This window comes from Bufo bufo, chromosome 2, assembly GCF_905171765.1.
Source record: "Bufo bufo chromosome 2, aBufBuf1.1, whole genome shotgun sequence".
Taxonomy (NCBI): Eukaryota; Metazoa; Chordata; class Amphibia; order Anura; family Bufonidae; genus Bufo; species Bufo bufo.
This window is the reverse complement of record NC_053390.1, coordinates 706,683,576-706,705,383: the sequence shown is the minus strand read 5'-3', so window position 1 is coordinate 706,705,383 and position 21,808 is coordinate 706,683,576. Positions and strand designations below refer to the sequence as shown.

The 21,808-nt window shown below is 43.7% G+C and overlaps 1 protein-coding gene and 1 long non-coding RNA gene across 7 annotated transcripts in view; both read left to right on the top strand.

Annotated features, from left to right (window-relative positions):
• Positions 1–15,810, top strand: part of SORBS2 (sorbin and SH3 domain containing 2) — a 247,820-nt gene extending 232,010 nt beyond the window's left edge. For 5 of the 6 annotated variants that reach the window (XM_040418736.1, XM_040418737.1, XM_040418734.1 and 2 more), the window contains one exon: positions 1,930–2,061. In XM_040418736.1, the coding sequence (XP_040274670.1) occupies positions 1,930–2,046 (117 nt within the window). In that variant the 3' untranslated portion in view covers positions 2,047–2,061. Of the gene's footprint in view, positions 1–1,929; positions 2,062–8,266; positions 8,311–13,091; positions 13,199–15,220 lie in introns of those variants that run through there. The other variant, XM_040418738.1, reaches the window with a different exon arrangement.
• Positions 1–21,808, top strand: part of LOC120990160 — a 954,651-nt gene that overhangs the window by 238,944 nt on the left and 693,899 nt on the right. The gene's annotated exons all lie outside the window — the stretch shown is intronic.

Genomic DNA, 21,808 nt, shown 5'->3' with positions numbered 1-21,808 from the left:
CTGATGCAGCATAAGTCTCCCTGCACTGTCTCTGCATTTGCCCTCTCCAGAGACACGTCTCTTCCTGTTCTCAGCTCACAGGACAATGGCAGAATGAGGGTTTTATAGGGTTGTGACATCACAGGGGGTGGCTATCTTTGGATTGACTGGCTGCACAGCATTATGGGTGATTTGGCGTTCCCAGGCTTGTCTCCTCTACATTTAGTTTCGCTTTCTAATACATGCAGCCGCCTTTTTAGGAAAACTGATTAGTTACCATGAAGCACAAGGAAATTCCGATTCGTTAAGAATCAAAGTTTTCCTAAATTTCGGACCGAATTCCGCTTTGGATTCTTCGCTTCACTCAACGCTAATCCTGTCGTTCATGCAGACACCTAAATTATAATTTCTTGGAGCCAGATTGTGCTCTCTAAACAACGATTTGCCCACAAACAATGCAGATGCATGAGGACGAGCAATTGAAATATCGATCCCTTGGCCTCAGTACAGTGGAGGTGACGCATCACTTCATCTCCACTTAACGAGCAGCCAACTGTCGGGAAGGAATGCTTCGTTCTGTAATGCGCCTTTACAGAACCATAGTGGACACACTCATAAACCCTACAGATAAGCCATAGGTTGGAAAGTTCTAAGTAGTGGAGGAAGGATCATCTAATTGAAAACTGCAACTGCAATTGAAGAACCTGAAATGTTCAAGAAATATTAAGGATACCTTGTAGCTTCTAATAATTTTATATCAGGACTCATTTACAAAAAATGTAGAGTGTTCTAAATTTAACAATACTTTTCCCTTAAAACAATAAGGTAACATATACCGGAGAGTCTATCCTGGGGTAGATTCTTCTGTCACCAAAAGCAGGGAGAGCTTAGACTACTACTGTATTGAGAATTTATGTCTCTTCAAATAAGTTATCCTATGACTAATGTAAAAAATAAAAATCAGACATTATATAGCACATGACAATCTCTTTCTAACAAAGCTAGAACCAGCCCTGTACCTCACATGGATCCAGAGATCTCCCCATTCATTGCTCTGCTAGATTTATATCAAGCTGACAGCTCAGGGGAGTGTCTTTCCTTCTGCAGCTAACAGGGCGTGTCCATGCTCTGCCTATCACAGCTCAAGAGGCAGTTGAAGGATGAAACTGAGCATGTGCGGCCTTCTCAGTGAGCAGGTCAAAGAAATAAATAAAATAAAAAACAGCAGGTGGCGCTATACAGATACATTTTATTTGATAACTCAGTGGCTGTGCTAAATAATTACATGCCATTACAAAAGTATTCAGATCAATGTGCTGGTTTGCAAACTACAATATTTTTCGTGGGACAACCGCTTTAAGGACTTTTATATCACACTGTAACTTGCTGGTCATCATGTTTTGTGAGCAGCCCCCTTCTTATCCATAATCATCTGTCTATGTGTCTGTTCTGTATTCTTACATACAGTAAGTGCATTCCTTCCACACTGATGGTAATGAGTATGAGGTTTAGGCTAGTTTCATTCGAGGATGAACACCCGGGAAACAGTCCTGGCTGGACCTCATGGCATTATACCGATTTATAATGTTGTGCGTCTCTGTCCAGCATCAGCTGTAATGAATTGAACTGGCATAATGCTGTCAATGCAATTCATTACAGATTATGTCAGGCAGAGACACACAGCATTATAAATCATTATAATGTCATGAGGTCCTGTCACAGGAGCAGAGTTTAGGCCAGGAAATAACCCTCCCACAGAGAGTGTGTTTCCCGGAGTGAACATGCTCAACTAAAATTAGCCTTAGTTTACCTCTTCCCATTACTTGCGTTTTCATGTGATGGTTGCATGTTAACAGCGGTGTGGTGCATTTTTGCATGCGATAAGTTTAATCAAGATTAAAAATGGTTTGTTGAATTTAGAAACTGATTTCCTGTCCTATGATTTTTCAGACTATTTTTAAAAGTGATCTTGTAGTTGTTGGTAAGCCTCCTCGTAGTCCTGTGATGTCTAGAAAAGCCTGCAATTCACCAGTGAAAAGCCCAAAATCCACCCAAAGGGTAGAGTAATTTGAATCCACTTTGCCAACTTTTTATCATGAAACTTGTCTATCATGAAGCTTTCTAGGATTAGAAAAAAGAAACAGTGCCTCACTTGTCCATAGGCTGTGCCTGGTATTGCAGTTTTCCACTGTATGAGTTAATAGGGCGGAACCACAATACCAGACAGGTGTGGAAGGTCATTTTTTACTAATCCTGGACAAGCTTGTGTTTTCTCAAAGCCTAAACATTAACAGTGTAATTGTCACCAAAAAAAGACAACTGCTTTTTGATGATCCATTTTTTTATATTATATTAAGTGTGATGAGTGAGCCTGATTTTAAAACATTGTACATACATGCCAACATGTATGTATTTTAGCTCAAAATGTTCATAAATGTTAGAGATGCGTGTTACTTATGTGGTCATTGTGCTGTTACTCGATTGCATTTTATGTACAATTGTACTTTGTATTATGTTGTATAATATACTAAGCTTGTGTGTCTGCCATAGAATTATATAAAGAAATCTCTGTGTCTCAGGAGCTCAGTCGTGCCCTCACCCCTCCTCCTCATTGTCCTGTGTCTGGCTGTAAGACGCGTGGTTGAAGCAGGAACCTCCCCACCTTAGAAGTAGGAAAAAGAGATTGCTAGATTCGCCACTAGAAAAACCCCACTCCTGCATCCATTCACCCAGTTGGCAAGAGAAAATGTCTAAAATCCTACAGACTGGCTAACAAGTGGAAGAAGGATTATCCCCTGTGTAGTGTACATTTCTAGGTTTGGTGCTCCTTTAACAGAGACAAAGTATACAGTAAAGGAAAGGTCTTCTCTGTTTAGGATATACTTTAGACTTAAAGCGAACCGAACGTGCATGTGTATGGGGAAGCCGGAAGTGAGTCGAGAGAGAGAGAGCTTTACTTAGGAACCATAGACAATAGATTTCACTTTATGGCAAGAAAAGGGACACTAAATCTGTAATACAGCCACCTAGACTAATGACTAGAAATCAGCTGTGCTATGGCAACTCTGCAGTATTTGTGACTCCTAATCCTTGTAGAGCACATATTTTGTTTGTTTCGCATCAATCTGTATTACACATTAAGGTGGCTATACATAGTCTAAAGTTGATCAAAACAGACGATTTCAACCAGAAGGATCGTTTGTTGGGTGAAATTTAGCAACGAACGATTGTTTTAACCGATGACAAACCACAGAAGTCAGCCGTGTTTTCGATAAACAGACAAAAGATCTTTTTTTTAAAGTTCCCAGAAAGATCTTTCGCCCATTGGTCGGTTTCATTAAACATGTATGGTCAGTCTTGACAACTGTAACGGCCAATATGGAATCAAATGTGTGTGATTGTGTCTGCTTAATGATCGATCACCAGATGAATGTTCAACTGCTGTTCAACCACCAACCAACTTCTGTCTAATGTGTTTGGCCACTTTGACAGCGTGTTCAAACCTGACAAATTTGTAAGACAAACTGTCAGATTCTAAGAATGTGCAAGTAATACACAGAAAAACAAATAACGCTCTTCTTGATATTACATTTCTTGGGCAAATACTATGACTGCTATTGAAAAATATTGAAGGGATAATCGGTGATTAGTTTTATACAGATTATCCTGGACATGGATAGGCAGCTGAGAATCTTTTTGTTTCAGGGTACTGTTCAGGTCATGCAACACAATAAATGCTGTCCTAATAAAGCTATGCAAAATATACATTACTGTGTAATGTGTAAATATGGTAGAACCTGAAGTGCAAACCAGTAATGTAAAGCTTTTGTTTATTTGAACGTACTCTTGATGTGACATAAAGCCCATGTTAGGTGATACAACCACACATGACTTATGTAACAGATCATATGTAACAGATCCAACATTGTTATGTAACATTTGTGTGGTCGTTTTTCTGTGTGATTCCCCTTGTCTGCTAGAGAAAATGACATCTTTTGTGTGTCCATCTTTCAATTGACATCATTCATTTACTTCCAGGCCAGATCCTGAAAAATGTTATCTTCTGGGGTCTAATAGTATGATGTCAGAAGTTGATATATTTTACAACACAACCAGTATAGAGCTTCAGACGGAACAGTTTTTAACTTGTATTTCATAGCCTGCTCTCTGCTGCTCTGCTTTCCTGAGGCACATATTGCTTGCATTATACATTAACATTAGGCCACTGTATGTAATATGGACAGTTAAGTGTACTTCAGAGGAGCAGACTGAGAAGGTTGCATTGCAGGGAGAGTACCCAATGACCATATGAAGCCCCTGGGACTCCAGTTGCCAATGTGAGGTCTAAGGGTACCTGAATAGTGATTTCTCTCTTCTGCATTTGGAAAGTTCCTGCTCCTACCCATTAAGGTCCCATATAGGAATGCCTTGCACTTTTTTCTGACATACTTGTCCTGGTCCCATAGATGTCTTATCTAATAAAGTGTACCACAACATAAACATCTCATGTGCCAGAAGTCCCTGGTACTATTCTGCAATCCCATCACACAGCAACTTGCATGGCATTTCAATATTTGAAGTAGAAGCAGTAAAGTTGTTTGTAGCATGTTGCTTGGTTTACATATGATTACATGTTGTATTGCTGCTCTATGTGGATAATGTTACCCTTGGGGATGTGGGACGATTTCAGCAGAAGACAATAAATTTACTTGTACCTCCTGCTTAATGTTTGAAAAATACTTATTTTCCGTATCCATACATGTGTACATACAAAGCTCTAGGATATGCCATCAATGTCAGATAGTTGTGGATCCCGCTGCCTGAACCCGCTCCTATCTCCAGAATAAGGAGTCCAAAGTGAAGGAGAGCACTCCCTTCATCACTATGGGAGATCCAAAAATAGCTGAGCCAGTGAACTCTACTGTTTTCAGAAGACCCATAGCGGCCAATGGAGAGAACACAGCGCAAGCGCAACCAACTCCCCATTCACCGTCATGAGACTGCCACAAATAACTAAGCTAACTAAGCTCCTGTTAGGAGAAGGTCCCAGAGCTGGGACCTGCACCTCTCTGACAATGATATGCCATCAATGTCCCAATGGGGCCAACCGCTATAAGGTTTATATATTTGCCTGAACTCACACTAAACCTCTATTTAGTCAATATTTATTTTGCTGCAGTGTTTGTTAAGCATGTACAATGTACATTTGCCTGTGACCCTCAAAACATACTATAGTATTCTACAATATTATAGTGCCCCGTGCAAGTAAAGGAAAATCTGCTCACAGCTGGTCTATATAACTTTACTTCTGAAGTGTTTTATTCATTGTATAGCAATGTTACAGCATTACAGTATGCATTCATAATACTTTATGTATCAAAATCCCATTCCAAACTGTGTGCTAATATGGAGTTGTAGTTATAACAGACTGCACTCTGAGAATGTATGCCCACTCTGATATGCAAAGGGATATCTCCCAGGGAAAAAGAACTGTCTCACTAGCACTACCATTTGGAAGTGGCTCCCTATCAGTCAAAGTCTGACTTTTTAACAAGCCTTGGGACATACAGTCAGGTCCATAAATATTGGCACATCGACACAATTCTAACATTTTTGTCTCTATACAACACCACAATGGATTTGAAATGAAACGCACAAGATGTGCTGTAACTGCAGACCTTCAGCTTTAATTTGAGGGTATTTACATCCAAATCAGGTGAACGGTGTAGGAATTACAACAGTTTGCATATGTGCCTCCCACTTGTTAAGGGACCAAAAGTAATGGGACAATTGGCTTCTCAGATGTTCCATGGCCAGGTGTGTGTTATTCCCTCATTATCCCAATTACAATGAGCAGATAAAAGGTCCAGAGTTCATTTCAAATGTGCTATTTGCATTTGGAATCTGTTGCTGTCAACTCTCAAGATGAGATCCAAAGAGCTGTCACTATCAGTGAAGCAAGCCATCATTAGGCTGAAAAAAAAAAAAAAAAAACATCAGAGAAATAGCAAAAACATTAGGCCTGGCCAATACAACTGTTTGGAACATTCTTAAAAATAAGGAAGCTCAGCAACACCAAAAGACCCGGAAGACCACGGAAAACAACTGTGGTGGATGACCAAAGAATTCTTCCCCTGGTGAAGAAAACACCCTTCACAACAGTTGGCCAGATCAAGAACACTCTTCAGGAGGTAGGTGTATGTGTGTCAAAGTCAACAATCAAGAGTAGACTTCACCAGAATGAATACAGAGGGTTCACCACAAGATGTAAACCATTGGCGAGCCTCAAAAACATGAAGGCCAGATTAGAGTTTGCCAAACAATATCTAAAAAAGCCTTCACAGTTCTGGAACAACATCCTATGGACAGATGAGACCAAGATCAAGTTGTACCAAAGTGATGGGAAGAGAAGAGTATGGAGAAGGAAAGGAACTGCTCATGATCCTAAGCATACCACCTCATCAGTGAAGCATGGTGGTGGTAGTGTCATGGCGTGGTCATGTATGGCTGCCAATGGAACTGGTTCTCTTGTATTTATTGATGATATGACTGCTGACAAAAGCAGCAGGATGAATTCTGAAATGTTTCAGGCAATATTATCTGCTCATATTCAGCCAAATGCTTCAGAACTCATTGGACGGCGCTTCACAGTGCAGATGGACAATGACCCAAAGCATACTGCAAAAGTAATCAAAGAGTTTTTAAAGGGAAAGAAGTGGAATGTTATGCAATGGCCAAGTCAATCACCTGACCTGAATCCAATTGAGCATGCATTTGACTTGCTGAAGACAAAACTGAAGGGAAAATGCCCCAAGAACAAGCAGGAACTGAAGACAGTTGCAGTAGAGGCCTGGCAGAGCATCATCAGGGATGAAACCCAGCATCTGGTGATGTCTATGCGTTCCAGACTTCAGGCTGCAATTGACTGCAAAGGATTTGCAACCAAGTATTAAAAAGTGAAAGTTCGATTTATGATTATTATTCTGTCCCATTACTTTTGGTTCCTTAACAAGTGGAAAGCACATATGCAAACTGTTGTAATTCCTACACCGTTCACCTGATTTGGATGTAAATACCCTCAAATTATAGCTGACAGTCTGCAGTTAAAGCACATCTTATTCATTTCATTTCAAATTCATTGTGGTGGTGTATAGAGGCAAAAATGTTAGAATTGTGTCGATGTCCCAATATTTATGGACCTTACTGTAACAAGGGGAAACAGTCAAGCCAAATATCTATCTGCAGACAGCTGTTTTGGGGTGATAGCCCTTCATCAGTATGAGTAAGATTCTGGCTGGCTGAGTGAGATGCCATGGATGCAGCTTCGGGTGGCTTGCTTGCTGTGTATGGAGACTTAGTAGCAATTCTCCATGGGATAATAAGGTGATGCTAGCGAGACAGTTCTCTTTCCCTCGGAGATACTTCTTTACATATTATTTTATCCATTGAGCACTGCCACCAAGTCTCCATACATAGCTGGTCTTCTTAAGACGAGCCAATACTTACCCCCTCAGCTGCCCATTCTGATAAAATAGCATTTATTGGAGGAAAAGGTCTGGCTTGATATCAACATTCCAGTTTATTTCAAAGCTGTTCCATTGTGGTTAAGTTGAGGGCCTTGTACAACAATCTCATGCACAGCGGCACTCATGTTGGAAAATAACTTTCCCAAACTGTTGCCATAACTTTACATACAGTAAATTGGCTAGTTGGAGCATAGAGGGGCTGACCAGAGCCCTTGGAGCACCAGTTTGTGAAGACACCTGCAGCCTTAGCCATTCCCCCCATCCCTTGGATTGACACAGCTGGATATCTCCAAGGGTTGGGGAAAGTGGCTAAGGCTGCAGGGATGTTCACAAACTGATGCTCCAAGGTGTCTGGCCAGCCCCTTGATACTCCAACTAGCTAATTAGCATATTAATAAAAATGCATCAAAATAAAAATGTATCCTTTAAATCAGCATGATCACGCCTACCATGCAGTGTGCCTGGTTTAACTGGATTAATCATGCTAATAGATGCTCTTTCAAGTCACTGAGATTTTTGTAAGACCTGAAAACAACAATTAAGAGGACAAGCAACACAAAGCTTTGTCTGTATAACAGTAAGTGTGCTTAGTATTTGTTACTTGCAGCATATTCTTGTAAATTGAATGTTCGCTGTAAAAGTATTGTTGTCAGTCTGTCCACATTATGTGTACCAATATTCTGTAACAACCCATGTTGAAGAAATATAGTCTGTAAACTCCCCATATATTATACTAATCATATTGTCATTTTCCCTAACAGCGAGCTGCATTCACTCATGAACACATCCAGGCTATAGGGGAACCGTAAGTTTACCTTTTATACATGTATGCCTATGTGAAGTGTCTGTGTTGTCTGTTTAAAGGGGCTTTTCAATTGACGTTTATCACCTATTCTTATTGTGGATCCATTCAAAAGAATGGATCAGTGCATGAAGCAGTGGTGTGCATGCACGACCACTGCTGCATTCACTTTTATGGGTCTGATAAATATAGAAGAGAAAGGAAAGGTAGTCATGCATGCACCCCACCACACTGTTCACAGAAAGGACTCAGTTGCCCCCATTCTTATCATCAGCGGATTTCCCAGTGATCATACATTTATTACAGTGGCGTAGCTAGAAATGACTGGGCCCCACAGCAAATTTATGAATGGTGGCCCCCCTCCTGTGGCTAGTAAAGATCGCTCTCTCTTAGACAAGGCCCGGCAGCTGTTCCATCCGTTTCCTACACTGTCTATACTGTCACTGTATATAATTTCATTGTGTAATACTGTTGAGGGGGCCTGGACAAAATCTTTTAGTCCTCCTCCTCCTCCTCCTGGATGGGCCCCTTCTGGGTCAGGGCCCCAAAGCAGACGCTTCCCCTGCTTCCCCTATAGCTACGCCCTTGATTTATTACCTATCCAATAGGTGACAAAGTTAAGCGCTGTTGATAACCCTTTGTTATCAACCTGTGCTATGTGTGTAACTGAACTCCTAGCACCCCGACCGGGTACCTCCGTTGATAGTTGCTCCTAGTGCTTTCCAAGGACTCCAAGCACTCCACTTGACACCGTACGCACTGCAGACCCCACGAACCGCCGACGCTTGGTTGAGGTCTCACCGTCTCCTACCCACCCTGGACCTACGACAAGGCTCCAGGCTCCAGTGGGTGAACCTCTCCTAAAACCAGAGAGCAGGAACAGCTCTTAAAAGAGCTAGTAGTTGTAGCCAGGGGAGTATAGCAAATCTCCCAGCGTATAGCAATCCCCAGCGTCGATCAGTTACCTAAAAATCAGCCTCAACATGATAAAGGGTAAAACAGGAACTCTTTATTGAGGGCTACCCGCCCGTATTTATGCAGGTCCCCATCTGGTGGACACGCCCCTAGGGGACCAGAATGAAGACTATGACACAGGACAGATATGCAGCACTGCAGGATAGACAGACACAATACATCCCCACAATGCATCATGGTTTCCTCCTCTCTGCCCTGGAGACACCCGAGGAGTAATCCAATTATCTCTCAGGACAAAGGGGAATGGCCAATACACACGTGGGGACAATGGAACAGACATCACTTACTCAAACATACAATGTCCCACCCTTTACAATACACATAGACATTTAACACATTCCCAGACAGCTCAAGTCTGAGTGCATATTATTAGGTGAATGGCACTCAGACAACATGAATACAATAAAATGAGCTAACTGGGTACCCTCACAAAACATACAATACAATTACACAGACAGATGGTTCTGTCACACATCTCAAAACCCCACATGTCCCCATATGGCTTGGATCTGAGCGCTCAGATGCCACAAACACAGTCAAATCGCCATGGGGTTTAAGTTTTGCATGGGCTGATGAGAGGGCCCATAATCCTGGGGCAAGAGGCTGGTAGCCAGGCCCCTCCAAAACCCAGTGGCGAGGTTGGTTTCGCCACATATCTCCCCCTCCCAGGGAAGACTAACCAGATACCTGACCTCACGGTCAGTACCTGAGTTAGTCTGGCAGTCCACCCACAACCCAATACTGGACCTGTTGAATTTTGGGGCCTGGCTCTGTTCTGAATGTCCCCAGCTGTTGAGGGGGCTGACTGCGCTCTGCCCAGATGCCAGCTCTTCTGCTGGGGTAGCCTGTGGGGAGTCAGGCTCTGGATAAGAGGATAGAGGAGGGCAGAGGCTGACTGTGCTCTGCCCAGATGCCAGCTCTTCTGCTGGGGTAGCCTGTGGGGAGTCAGGCTCTGGATAAGAGGATAGAGGAGGGCAGAGGCTGACTGTGCTCTGCCCAGATGCCAGCTCTTCTGCTGGGGTAGCCTGTGGGGAGTCAGGCTCTGGAGAAGAAGATAGGGAAGGGCAGAGGCTGACTGCGCTCTGCCCAGATGCCAGCTCTTCTGCTGGGGTGTGGTCAGGGAATCCTATCCCCAGGACCTTGTTGCAGATCGGCTGTGGAGAGGAGGAATCGCTTGCCTCCTCCTCTTGGCATTCCTGCAGGGTTGGTGGGGGATCTGAACCGGCCGTCCAGCATCTCTGTAGGGCCAGTGGAGAGACCTCGGTCCCATCTCCACCTGCCATCGGGAGGTCTTCCCAGAACCAGTCTATGAAGTTCCCTACTTTGGGAGTTGGTAGGGAAGCAGGGGGTATCGCCGGCAAGTCTTCCCAGTTGTAGTGGGGCAGATCTGGCTCTGCTTGTCGAGTAGGTTGGGGATTAATGGAGCTGAGCAGGTGTTGGTAGGTCTGCTCCAGCTCCCACTCCCTTGTTACCAGGTGGGTCATGTCTTTGCTCACCTCCCTTCCGTCAGCATAAACATGCATGCCCATCCGGTAGTCGTAGATATCCCAAAACCTAGACTCCTCCGTGCTGCCAAGATCAATGTCCTCCTCCAAGGCATCCCATGGTAACCCCGGTCCATCAAACTCCTCACCCTCGGGTCTGTCGTGCTCAGCCATCCAGGGGGAATATTGAATGACATGCCACCTTAGGGCCTGGTAAGCGTCCTCTAGCCAAAGCTCCTTACATACCAGGTTCTGGAGCTCTGTTACCCACTCATCCAGGGGCTGCTCTCCCAAGAGACCCATCCGCATCGCCACACGCTTCTGTAGCCGCTGCTCATAACTGGGGAGACTCTCACCTCGCCGCCGCTGGGCATTTTCCAGGGCATCATACCAGACTTCCTTTCTGTCTGCATCCCTGTAGTCTGCGGCTGCCTCCTCCTCCTCGTCATAGAGAGCTGTCCGAAGACTAGCCGATTCCATCCTGCTGTAGCCAGGGGCGCTGTACGGATACTAGCGTTGCCCTCAATTTAGTAAATCCACGAAAGGTGTCTCCGAGCTGCTTCTCCTCACACTAGGACGCCATCCCACTGCTTGCCACCAAATGAAACGAAACTCCTAGCACCCCGACCGGGTACCTCCGTTGATAGTTGCTCCTAGTGCTTTCCGAGGACTCCAAGCACTTCACTTGACACAGTACGCACTGCAGACCCCACGAACCGCCGACGCTTGGTTGAGGTCTCACCGTCTCCTACCTACCCTGGACCTACGACAAGGCTCCAGGCTCCAGTGGGTGAACCTCTCCTAAAACCAGAGAGCAGGAACAGCTCTTAAAAGAGCTAGTAGTTGTAGCCAGGGAAGTATAGCAAATCTCCCAGCGTATAGCAATCCCCAGCGTCGATCAGTTACCCAAACATCAGCCTCAACATGATAAAGGGTAAAACAGGAACTCTTTATTGAGGGCTACCCGCCCGTATTTATGCAGGTCCCCATCTGGTGGACACGCCCCTAGGGGACCAGAATGAAGACTATGACACAGGACAGATATGCAGCACTGCAGGATAGACAGACACAATACATCCCCACAATGCATCATGGTTTCCTCCTCTCTGCCCTGGAGACACCCGAGGAGTAATCCAATTATCTCTCAGGACAAAGGGGAATGGCCAATACACACGTGGGGACAATGGAACAGACATCACTTACTCAAACATACAATGTCCCACCCTTTACAATACACATAGACATTTAACACATTCCCAGACAGCTCAAGTCTGAGTGCATATTATTAGGTGAATGGCACTCAGACCACATGAATACAATAAAATGAGCTAACTGGGTACCCTCACATAACATACAATACAATTACACAGACAGATGGTTCTGTCACACATCATAAAACCCCACATGTCCCCATATGGCTTGGATCTGAGCGCTCAGATGCCACAAACACAGTCAAATCGCCATGGGGTTTAAGTTTTGCATGGGCTGATGAGAGGGCCCATAATCCTGGGGCAAGAGGCTGGTAGCCAGGCCCCTCTGAAACCCAGTGGCGAGGTTGGTTTCGCCACAATGTGTAACCCAGGGGCTCATGTTTCTTTAAACCCTTCTTGTCTTAGGTATTCAGGGTATGGGCTGAGAAACACTGAGAAGTATTGGTTTAGAATTCCCGTGAATCAAGCATCTGACAAAAATATTCCCAATGACAAAACCTTCAGGGAACAAGTGAAGATCTGTAATGCTCAGATGCACTGGACATTCCATATTACAAACATCCAACCGGGTGTACAATCTATTGAAAAATCTATTTTCTCCATATGTCCTCCCATAGTGTTCAGTGTAAGGCCTCATGCACAGAACTGTATGAATTTTGCGGCCCACAAAACACAGGTTGTCTGTGTGAAGAAAACACATTTTTTTTGCATTTTTGGCTGTCTTTTTATGTAGGCAGTACTACGCCATTAAAAATAAAACCCAAATCTATTGTCAGCTCCTGTGAGGGTAGGATGTTATCTGATGGGTAATCCTCATGCTAATACTAGGCACAGAATTGGGATGAAAGTATACCACCTATATTGTTCTCTTGATAGGCCTAGATAATCATACCCACAGAAGATCATTTCACTGATTAATGCAATGCTCCAATTGAGTCACTACAGGGGGCTCTCTCTGGTTGCAGCAATCTGACTGAAATACGTTACATGGGTTTTACTGTTTTCCCCATATTAATGACCTATCCACAGGAGCAACCAATCACAGCACAGCTTTCATTTTTCAAGAGCAGAATTTGTTTACTTTAACTACAGGCTCTACCTTTCTTTCTGACAGATACCAGTCCTTGTACAACTATACTCCACGGAATGAGGATGAGCTGGAATTAAGGGAAGGGGATGTGATAGAGGTCATGGAAAAATGTGATGACGGATGGTTTGTAGGTAAATATGCTTTCATTTAGCGCTGCTATAGACATTATTGTTTTAACTTTTTTTTTTTTGCAAAAGTATAGCAAAAAAGTGCATTTAAATAAGGCTTAAAGAGAATACGTCATCAGAAAATGACCTTAACTCTAGTTTATATAAGCTTTTATTTTAAAAAAATATATTTTTTTCCACATTTTCTTTGTCACTGTATAAAAAACCCTAAGGCCTCTTTCACACGGGCGTTGCGGGAAAAGATGCGGGTGCGTTGCTGGAAAATGCACGATTTTTCAGCGCGAGTGCAAAGCGTTTTAATGAGTTTTGCACACGCGTGAGAAAAATCGGCATGTTTGGTACCCAGGTGTTCTGTAGATTTAATTATTTTCAGAGTGTGCTGTCCGCATCCGCATTTCCGAAACGCGGCTCCGAAAAAAAAAAAACATGTCCTATTCTTGTCTTCAATTGCGGACAATATTCTTTTCTATGGGGGTGCCGGCCGGGTGTATTGTGCCGGCCGGGTGTATTGTGAACCCTTATCTGTCATTGTAATTTTGCTTGTGATGATGAGAAGACTGCTGAAAAGTGATCTCCACAGAAAAGAACATCTTAACATATTATTAGTGGCCAGTTCAAAAATCACAGGGTTTTAAGCATATTAAAATATAAGTAGTGATATGAAAAATCTTAATAAAATCACTAATCATTTTTAATATAAAAATGTGATTTACATAATAGATCATTTCCTGATGACACGTTCACTTTAAAGCTATTGACCCCTTATCAGTAGATATCATCATAGAACTTCATATTATTTTTTTCCTTTCATAGTAATGCTGCATGAGAAATTAAGCATTACATGAGGCCCATTGCAATCAATGGCCTATTGATGAAATGCACAAGCATAGCAAGTCAGCTAGAGGCCTCCCCCAATCCCTCTATTACATCCTTGTGCCCTAAACTGGACAAATGCAGCAGGGCTGTCTAATCCTGCTGGTGCTCTGCATTATATACCAGTATTTCTGCTGACAGGATACTCTTTCCACCAGTCTGTAAGTGACTGTTAACAAGGTTGTAAGGTGTCCTCATTACTTGGGTTGTGTAGTGCTAGAACATTGATGACCTGTATAATAATAGCAAAGACAGGTGCACTCTGCAGACTTGCTAAACCCTCAAACTGATGATAAAATTGAGAGATTTGGTATTTGGCTCCTGGTATTGCCCATACGGCTCAGGTAGGTGAGTGTTAGGACCTGAGCTACTTGAGAAACCTTGGCGTGGTGCTCGGGCTCAGACATGCCCTCCTAGTGGGATATGTTGGCTAATCTCTCAATTTTATCATCAGTTTGAGGGTTTAGCAAGTCTGCAGAGTGCACCTGTCTTTGCTATTATTATATTGTTATATTGATTATCACATCCACATAATTGCTATGTTGTGTAGGATGTCTATTGTGGTACTTGTGGTCCTCGCAGGCATCCTCCACTGTATGCATTTTTGCTGGGGATCGCCATTAGCAACGGGCCACAAGTGCAGGATTTGCTCCCCTGTTTATACATGCACAACTGTATATGGATTTGAGCACTTCCTGCCTGTTTAATACCACGCCATTCTTTTCATTTGTTTGAATATTGATGACCTCTCCTGAGGATAGGTCATCAATATCAGATCAGTGGGGGTCAGCTGTTTGAAGAGATTGCAGCGCTCTTGTGATCGCTGCAGCCTCTTCACTGTTTAACTGCACACTGTTTAGATCATAGTAGCGGTGCAGTGTAATAACTGCTTGTCCTATTTACTTGAAAGTGATGAGCAGCTGTAATTACACTGCACCACTGCGTGCAATTAAACAGTGAAGTGGTTTCAGCGCTCACACGAGCACAAGGTATCTAACCCACTGATCTCTAGTGATCCATCCTGAGGATAGGTTATCAAGATACTGTAAAAATCCTTTAAAACAAATGCAGGGCTTTGATCACATAAAGTAAACCTGTTCTTTATACATGTGAATTGAATGTTGCTGAACTCACATTTTTCTCTGTTCTCAGGAACTTCTAGAAGAACAAAGTTCTTTGGGACTTTCCCTGGAAACTACGTCAAAAGGCTGTGAATGCAATTTTTTATGTTGGATGCTCAACTTGTCACATGTATTGCTTGGAAGCACGCATCTTTATTTTTGACCTGAACCAGTTCATATGTAGTCATGCAGCCTGCCAACATTGTCTAGCAGTATTAGAGCCTCCCCGGCCCAATCCCATCACTACTGAAAATCTTCTAGCACCAATCATTACTTATTCACTCTTTGTAAAACTGCAATTTCATAGGACTCACTGCCTCTAATTATGTGTGTTTTGGAAGCTTAGAATCACTGTGTAAGACACCGTAAGAACATGAGGTCTTTAAAACGTTAGTCTGCTTAGATACCAGGTCATAGGAGCATATACATGTGGGTAAAAAGGTTACCACTACGACTGCTCTCATAACAGGTGTATCTCATAACCTGTTGTATCAAGAGGTCGATGTAGTCTGGTGACCCTGGCACTGAGATGGCTCCCTGGTGTAGAGAAAGGCAGAGGAAACATTAGGTCTCACTACAGTCACATCTATGTGATAAGAATAAAACAATGAGAATACACTGCTTTGTAGTTTGTCATTACCTGTCTGCTACAGATTGTGTGAATTGTTACTTGTCGTAAACTTGTGAAACAAATCCTAAACAGAAAACTGAAAAATCAAAGTAAATTAAATTGTAATTCCAGAAATGTTACTGGAACTCATATCACGAAAAGATATTACGGGCAACACAGATAAACAAAGACAAAATCAGAGCAGATGCCCATGATAAACCTGTCAAAGGTCACACTATATAGCAGCAACATGGTTGGTTGGTATCTGTAACTGTAGTTTTACATAAAATTCTTTATATGACCAGCATAGAGAATTATTTCTAGAAAAAAATATAAAATGAAGGTGAACAGCTGATGCGTTCCTGAGTCACATCATGTATTCAAGCAGTTGTCTGTGCACCTACATTCTTATTGTGACTGCTGCTTAACTGAAGAACACAAAGACCAGTTCTTGGAGTGCCATATTTTGGGTTAAGGTGTTTATTGTGTTAGGCTTTATTCACATCTCCACTGCAGAGTCCATCATTTTTAATAGGAAGACTAGCACTGTATGCAGCACCTACCTGTCAAGCTGAGGGACACCACAGCAGGACCCACTATAAGTCAGAGAGGTCCGCCAGTTGCCACCACCATCAATCGTTGAACAGATCTGGCTCTGCATCATGACTTCCCTTTTATAATGGAAACTATGTCACTGATGTGAACAGTAGGGCACATCCACTGGAGTACATGTCAAGATAGTACTAATAACAAAAATATATGCCCTGTTAGCCAGATGTTCTATATTTTCATTCAACGCCTAACCTAGTGTCACATCTGCAGCATGCCACATTCACATTTAAGGGGTGTTTCGAGATTTAGGGCTCACGCACATAAACGTATTTGTTTTCCGTGTCCATTCCGTTTTTTAGGGGTAAGCTACAGAAATTTCTTCAATTTAAAAAAATCTATAGCGCTGTATTATTTCAGCATAAAATGGCGCCTGCACTATATATATATATATATATATATATATATTACATATAGTACAGGCGCCATTTTGACCAAACATAGCAGTTTAATTTTTAAGTTCAGAATGTTATTTATTTAGTTCTTTATTTGGCATTAATGGCAGCCAAGCTAAACCCAGAGGGGTCCAGATAGGGGTTCACCCAGCTTTCACTCTGCCACTGTCCCTGCCTCTTCCTTCGCAATTGTCCCTGCCTTTGTTCCTTTCTCAGTCTCAGATCTGCCTCCCATCTCCATCAGCCTCCTATCAGACCCCCAGCCTACATCAGCCTCAGATCAGACTCCCATCAGACCTCTCACCCCATCAGACCCTCCCTAGCCTCATATCAGCCCTGATCAGACCCCCCCAGTCTCAGATCAGACTCCCATTAGACCCCCCTCCTCAGATCAGACCCTCATCAGACCCTCCCTAGCCTCAGATCAGCCCCCATCAGACTCCACCACCTCAGATCAGACCCTCATCAGACCCTCCCTAGCCTCAGATCAGCCTCCATCAGGCTTCCCCGCTTCAGATCAGACCCCCCCCCAGCCTCAGATCAGACCTTCCCCATCCTCAATTAGCCTCAGATCAGCCCCTATCAGACCCCCCAGCTTCCAATCAGACCTCAGATCAGACGATAAAAAAAAAAAATAAATATTTACCTCTCCTGCTGCAGATGGCGCTGCCACTTGACAGATTCACGTACACTCTCTGGTCTTCTTCCCACCGCGCTGTACTGTGATCTGACAGCAGACAGTGTCAGGTCATAGTGTGCGTCTACGTGCACTACGTGCACTACGTCCTGACACATCAGACCTCTCAGCCTCAGATCAGACCCCCATCAGACCCTCCCTAGACACTGTATGTGTCAGGAATTAGAACAGAGCCAGAAGAAGACCAGGGAAGGTGAGGACAGCCAGTGCAGTGCTGTTCTCATCTTCCTGTGCCTCCCGCATGCTAATGACATAATAGAAGCGGTCATTAGCCTTTTCACTATATGCTCTGGCAGGGAAAAGGGGCCCACTATAATTGATCCCGGAGGTTCCCCACCACTGATTATAGAACATGTCCTATTATTGTCGCATTACGGACAAGTGTAGGACTGTTGTATTAGGGGCCCTCTGTTCCGTTCCGCAAAACACCTAACAGTTGTGTGCATGAGCCCTTAAAGAAAGGGCCATAATAATGGGGCTCATAAAAATAAAACAGGGACTTATTATGTAAATTCTGTCTCACTAACGCTCGAAGTCCCTTCAGTGACAGTCCTGAAATAATCATGTGATGTCCACCGTAACATCATGTAACGTGACTGGTATAGTGAATAACTGCATGCCACCATTAAAGCAATGATGTGGATTTCTATCATAAACACAGGATTTCACATAAAATCTCCATAAGGAAGAGAATGGGCCTAATGGATAAATAAAATGTAAACAAAAGCATTGCCCCTAGTTTCCAATTAGAATATGGCTTCCCGGATTATATTCAGAACTGAAAGACACTGACACTGGCATGAAGATCTACACTATGATGCATCTCTGGGTATTCCACCTCTTTGGTACAGAAGGGACAGAACCTTATATATTTTAGGGAAGCTCCCATAAGTCAGGAAGTCTATTCACTGCTCAGTCATGCAGGTGGAACTACTCTACAAGCCTTATCATGTGTGTGCACCTACTCCAGTAAAGACTCTAACCAACCAAGCAGACATATATACACCCTTTCAACCAACAGCTATCTCCCCCATACACATGCATGCTGAGATTGGCTTAGTGCGTATGTTTAGGTCAATAGGAAGTTGCTTCAACACTACCAGTGCTTATCCCTTGGGACCAAAGCATTAGGCACTGAAATCCAGCACGCCCATTTCTTTTTTTTATTTCAATGGTAGATGTTGGAGGCAAATTCATGCTTCCCTCATGCACATTAGAACGGCTTATCATGGAAAAATTGGTAGATTCAGACAATATTTAATATGTTTGAAAAATCATGTTATAGGGAAAAACAGGGCATTTTATAGTGTTTTTAAAGTCAATCTTCACTTTTTATTATCATATCAGTTTTAGAACTGAAATATTGTGCTGATTTATTTTTATATATATATATCTATAGCAGTTAGCGCTCTGTCTTCTTATACATACAAATCTGCTGCATAAATATAAAAGTTAACATGCTTTCTGTTCACTGAAAGGACATCACAATTACAACATATCAGTAAAGAGTCCGTGCTTACTGATACAAGGTTTAACACCACTTCCCTGTAGGATGCAAGTAGGCCTCAATGTTAGGCCTCATGCACATGGCCGTGGCCGTATTGCAGCCCGCAAACAGCGGGTCTGCAATATGCAGGCACCGGCCGTGTGCTCCCCGCATCACGGATGTGGACCCATTCACTTGAATGGGTACGCAATCCGGAGCTGATGTGCGGAACAGAGGCACGGAAGAACTACGGAGTGCTTCCGTGGTGTTTCTGTCCGTGCCTCCGCAACACAAAAAAATAGAACATGTTCTATTTTTTTGCGGTGCGATCGGATCACGGACCAATTGAAGTTGAATGGGTTTAGATCCATCCTGGCCGCCGCACTGAGGTTGCCCGTGCATTGGGGACCGCAAATTGCGGTCTCCAATGCACGGAACGGCCGTGTGCATGAGGCCTTGTAAGAGGGAAGTTGCACATGTGCAAAATACTGATGAGCGTAAGTCACACACCTATCATCTATGAGGGGGGAGGAGGCTTAGTATTCGAAATACACATAGATAAGGCTTATAGAATGTGCCAGTGGTGTATAGTGCATGCAGGACTTTTGTCTCCGCTCCAAAATCATCTTCTGAGCGGAAACCTAACGGATCCCATTATAGTCTATGGGGGTCTATGAGGTCCGTAGGCTCCGCTCGGCTCAGTTATGAGCCGAATCCGTCCTTTCCGTTCACCTGCTCCTATAACGGAGCAGGAGAACGGAAAGGCTGAATGCTGATGTGAACATAGCCTTAGCAGTCTATTTGATCACACCTACAGTGTACCGTATTTTTTGCCCCATAAGACGCTCTTTTTCCCCCAAAAGTGGGGGGAAAATGCCCCTGCATCTTATGGGGCGAATGCTGCCATTTTACATTGCATTCTGCGATGCTGCAGCATCGCAGACTGTGATGTATCAGCTGGAGGGGGAGGGAGGAGAGCCCGGTGTCATGCAAATGAGGCAGGGCGGTGCGGTCACTGTACTCTGGCACCGCCGCTCACTCACTGCTTTATTGCTTAAACATTTCATAATAATAGCTTTAATTGACGTTCCGATCTGATCCCCAGCCCCATCTGTACTACCGTACTTACTAAATGTCCTGTAGCACGCAGAGCAGGGCGGCCGGCCGGCCGGAACTCGCTGACGTCACGTGCCTGCGCCGCCTACTTCATTCATAAAGTAGGCGGCGCAGGCACGTCACGTGACATCAGTGAGTTCCGGCCTGCCGCCCGCCCTGCTCTGCCGGCTACAGGACATTTAGTAAGTACGGTAGTACAGATGGGGCTGGGGATCGAAACGTCAATTAAAGCTATTATTATAAAATGTTTAGGCATTAAGGAAGTGAGTGAGCGGTGGGGCCGGAGTACAGTGAGCGCACCGGCCCCGTCGCATTTGCATGACCCCGGCCCCTCCTCCCTCCCACAGGTTTAGCTATGGTATATGTATATCTGTGGATGCCACTATTATGGTGTGGGGGATATGTGGATGGCACTGTTATGGGGTGGGGGATCTGTGGGTGACACATATATAGCAGTGCATCCACAGATCCCCCTCCATAACAGTGCCATCCACAGATCACCCCCCCATAATAGTGCCATCCACAGATCCCCCCCCCATAACAGTGCCATCCACAGATCACCCCCCCCCCCATAATAGTGCCATCCACAGATTCCCCCATAACAGTGCCATCCACAGATCCCCTCCGTAACAGTGTGTCATCCACAGATCCCCCATAATAGTGTCCTGCACAGACAACCATTAGTTCAAAACCCATCAAAAGCACACCTTTTGGTTAGAAATTTTTTTTTTTCTTATTTTCCTCCTCAAAAACCTAGGTGCGTCTTATGGGCCGGTGCGTCTTATAGGGCGGAAAATACGGTATATCAGACAGGCTGCACGGCGCCTTCTAATATGCTGTCTGCTTGCAGCCGCCACTAGATGGAGCTTAAAAACTAAATACTACCACTACTAATGATAATACTGTAATAGTATGAGTTCAATGTAAAACACTATGAAGCACAATAAGCTGCAAGGCTCCTTTTAGTGGTGGTTGAAGGCAGTCAGCATATTATTTCTGAAATCTTTGTTTATACTAGGTAGTTTGAGTTCTGTATACAAAAAACTGCTTCAGCTGATATAAACATATAATTATTTTTTTTTAACAGATTAGGATTTTGAACATATTTAGAATAATAAAAACAAAATGGTTTTCCAGAGCGGACAGGCAACAGCTTCTTCTAACCGGCGGGGCTCGGGGAGTTGAACCCCCACTGACCTGATATTGATGACCTATCCTGAGGATAGGTCATCAATACTTTACTCCCAGAAAACCCCTTTAAGAATTACTGAACAACTGCTGCACAAAAACTGCTGTAAAGACTAATAGAATACGGAGAAAACAACAAAATCAGGTGTATTCCTCATACAATCTTGCAGCGCCTGCAACGTTTTGCTGTCCGCCTGACGAAGCAGAGCCAAACGTCGGTCCTGGCACACAATGTAAGGCAATGGGGATGGATCTGTTTTCTCTGACACAATAGAAAACCGATCCGTCCCCCATTGACTTTCAATGGTGTTCAAGACGGATCCGTCATGGCTATAGAAGACATAATACAACTGGATCCGTTCTTGACGGATGCATGCAGTTGTATTATTGTAACGGAAGCGTTTTTGCAGATCCATGACGGATCCACCTCGCCCTTCAACGTGCTTCCTTTTATCCCCATATCCTTTCTTTGAGAGGAAATATTCCCAAAGGAAGCACATCAGTGGAGGAGGTGAATG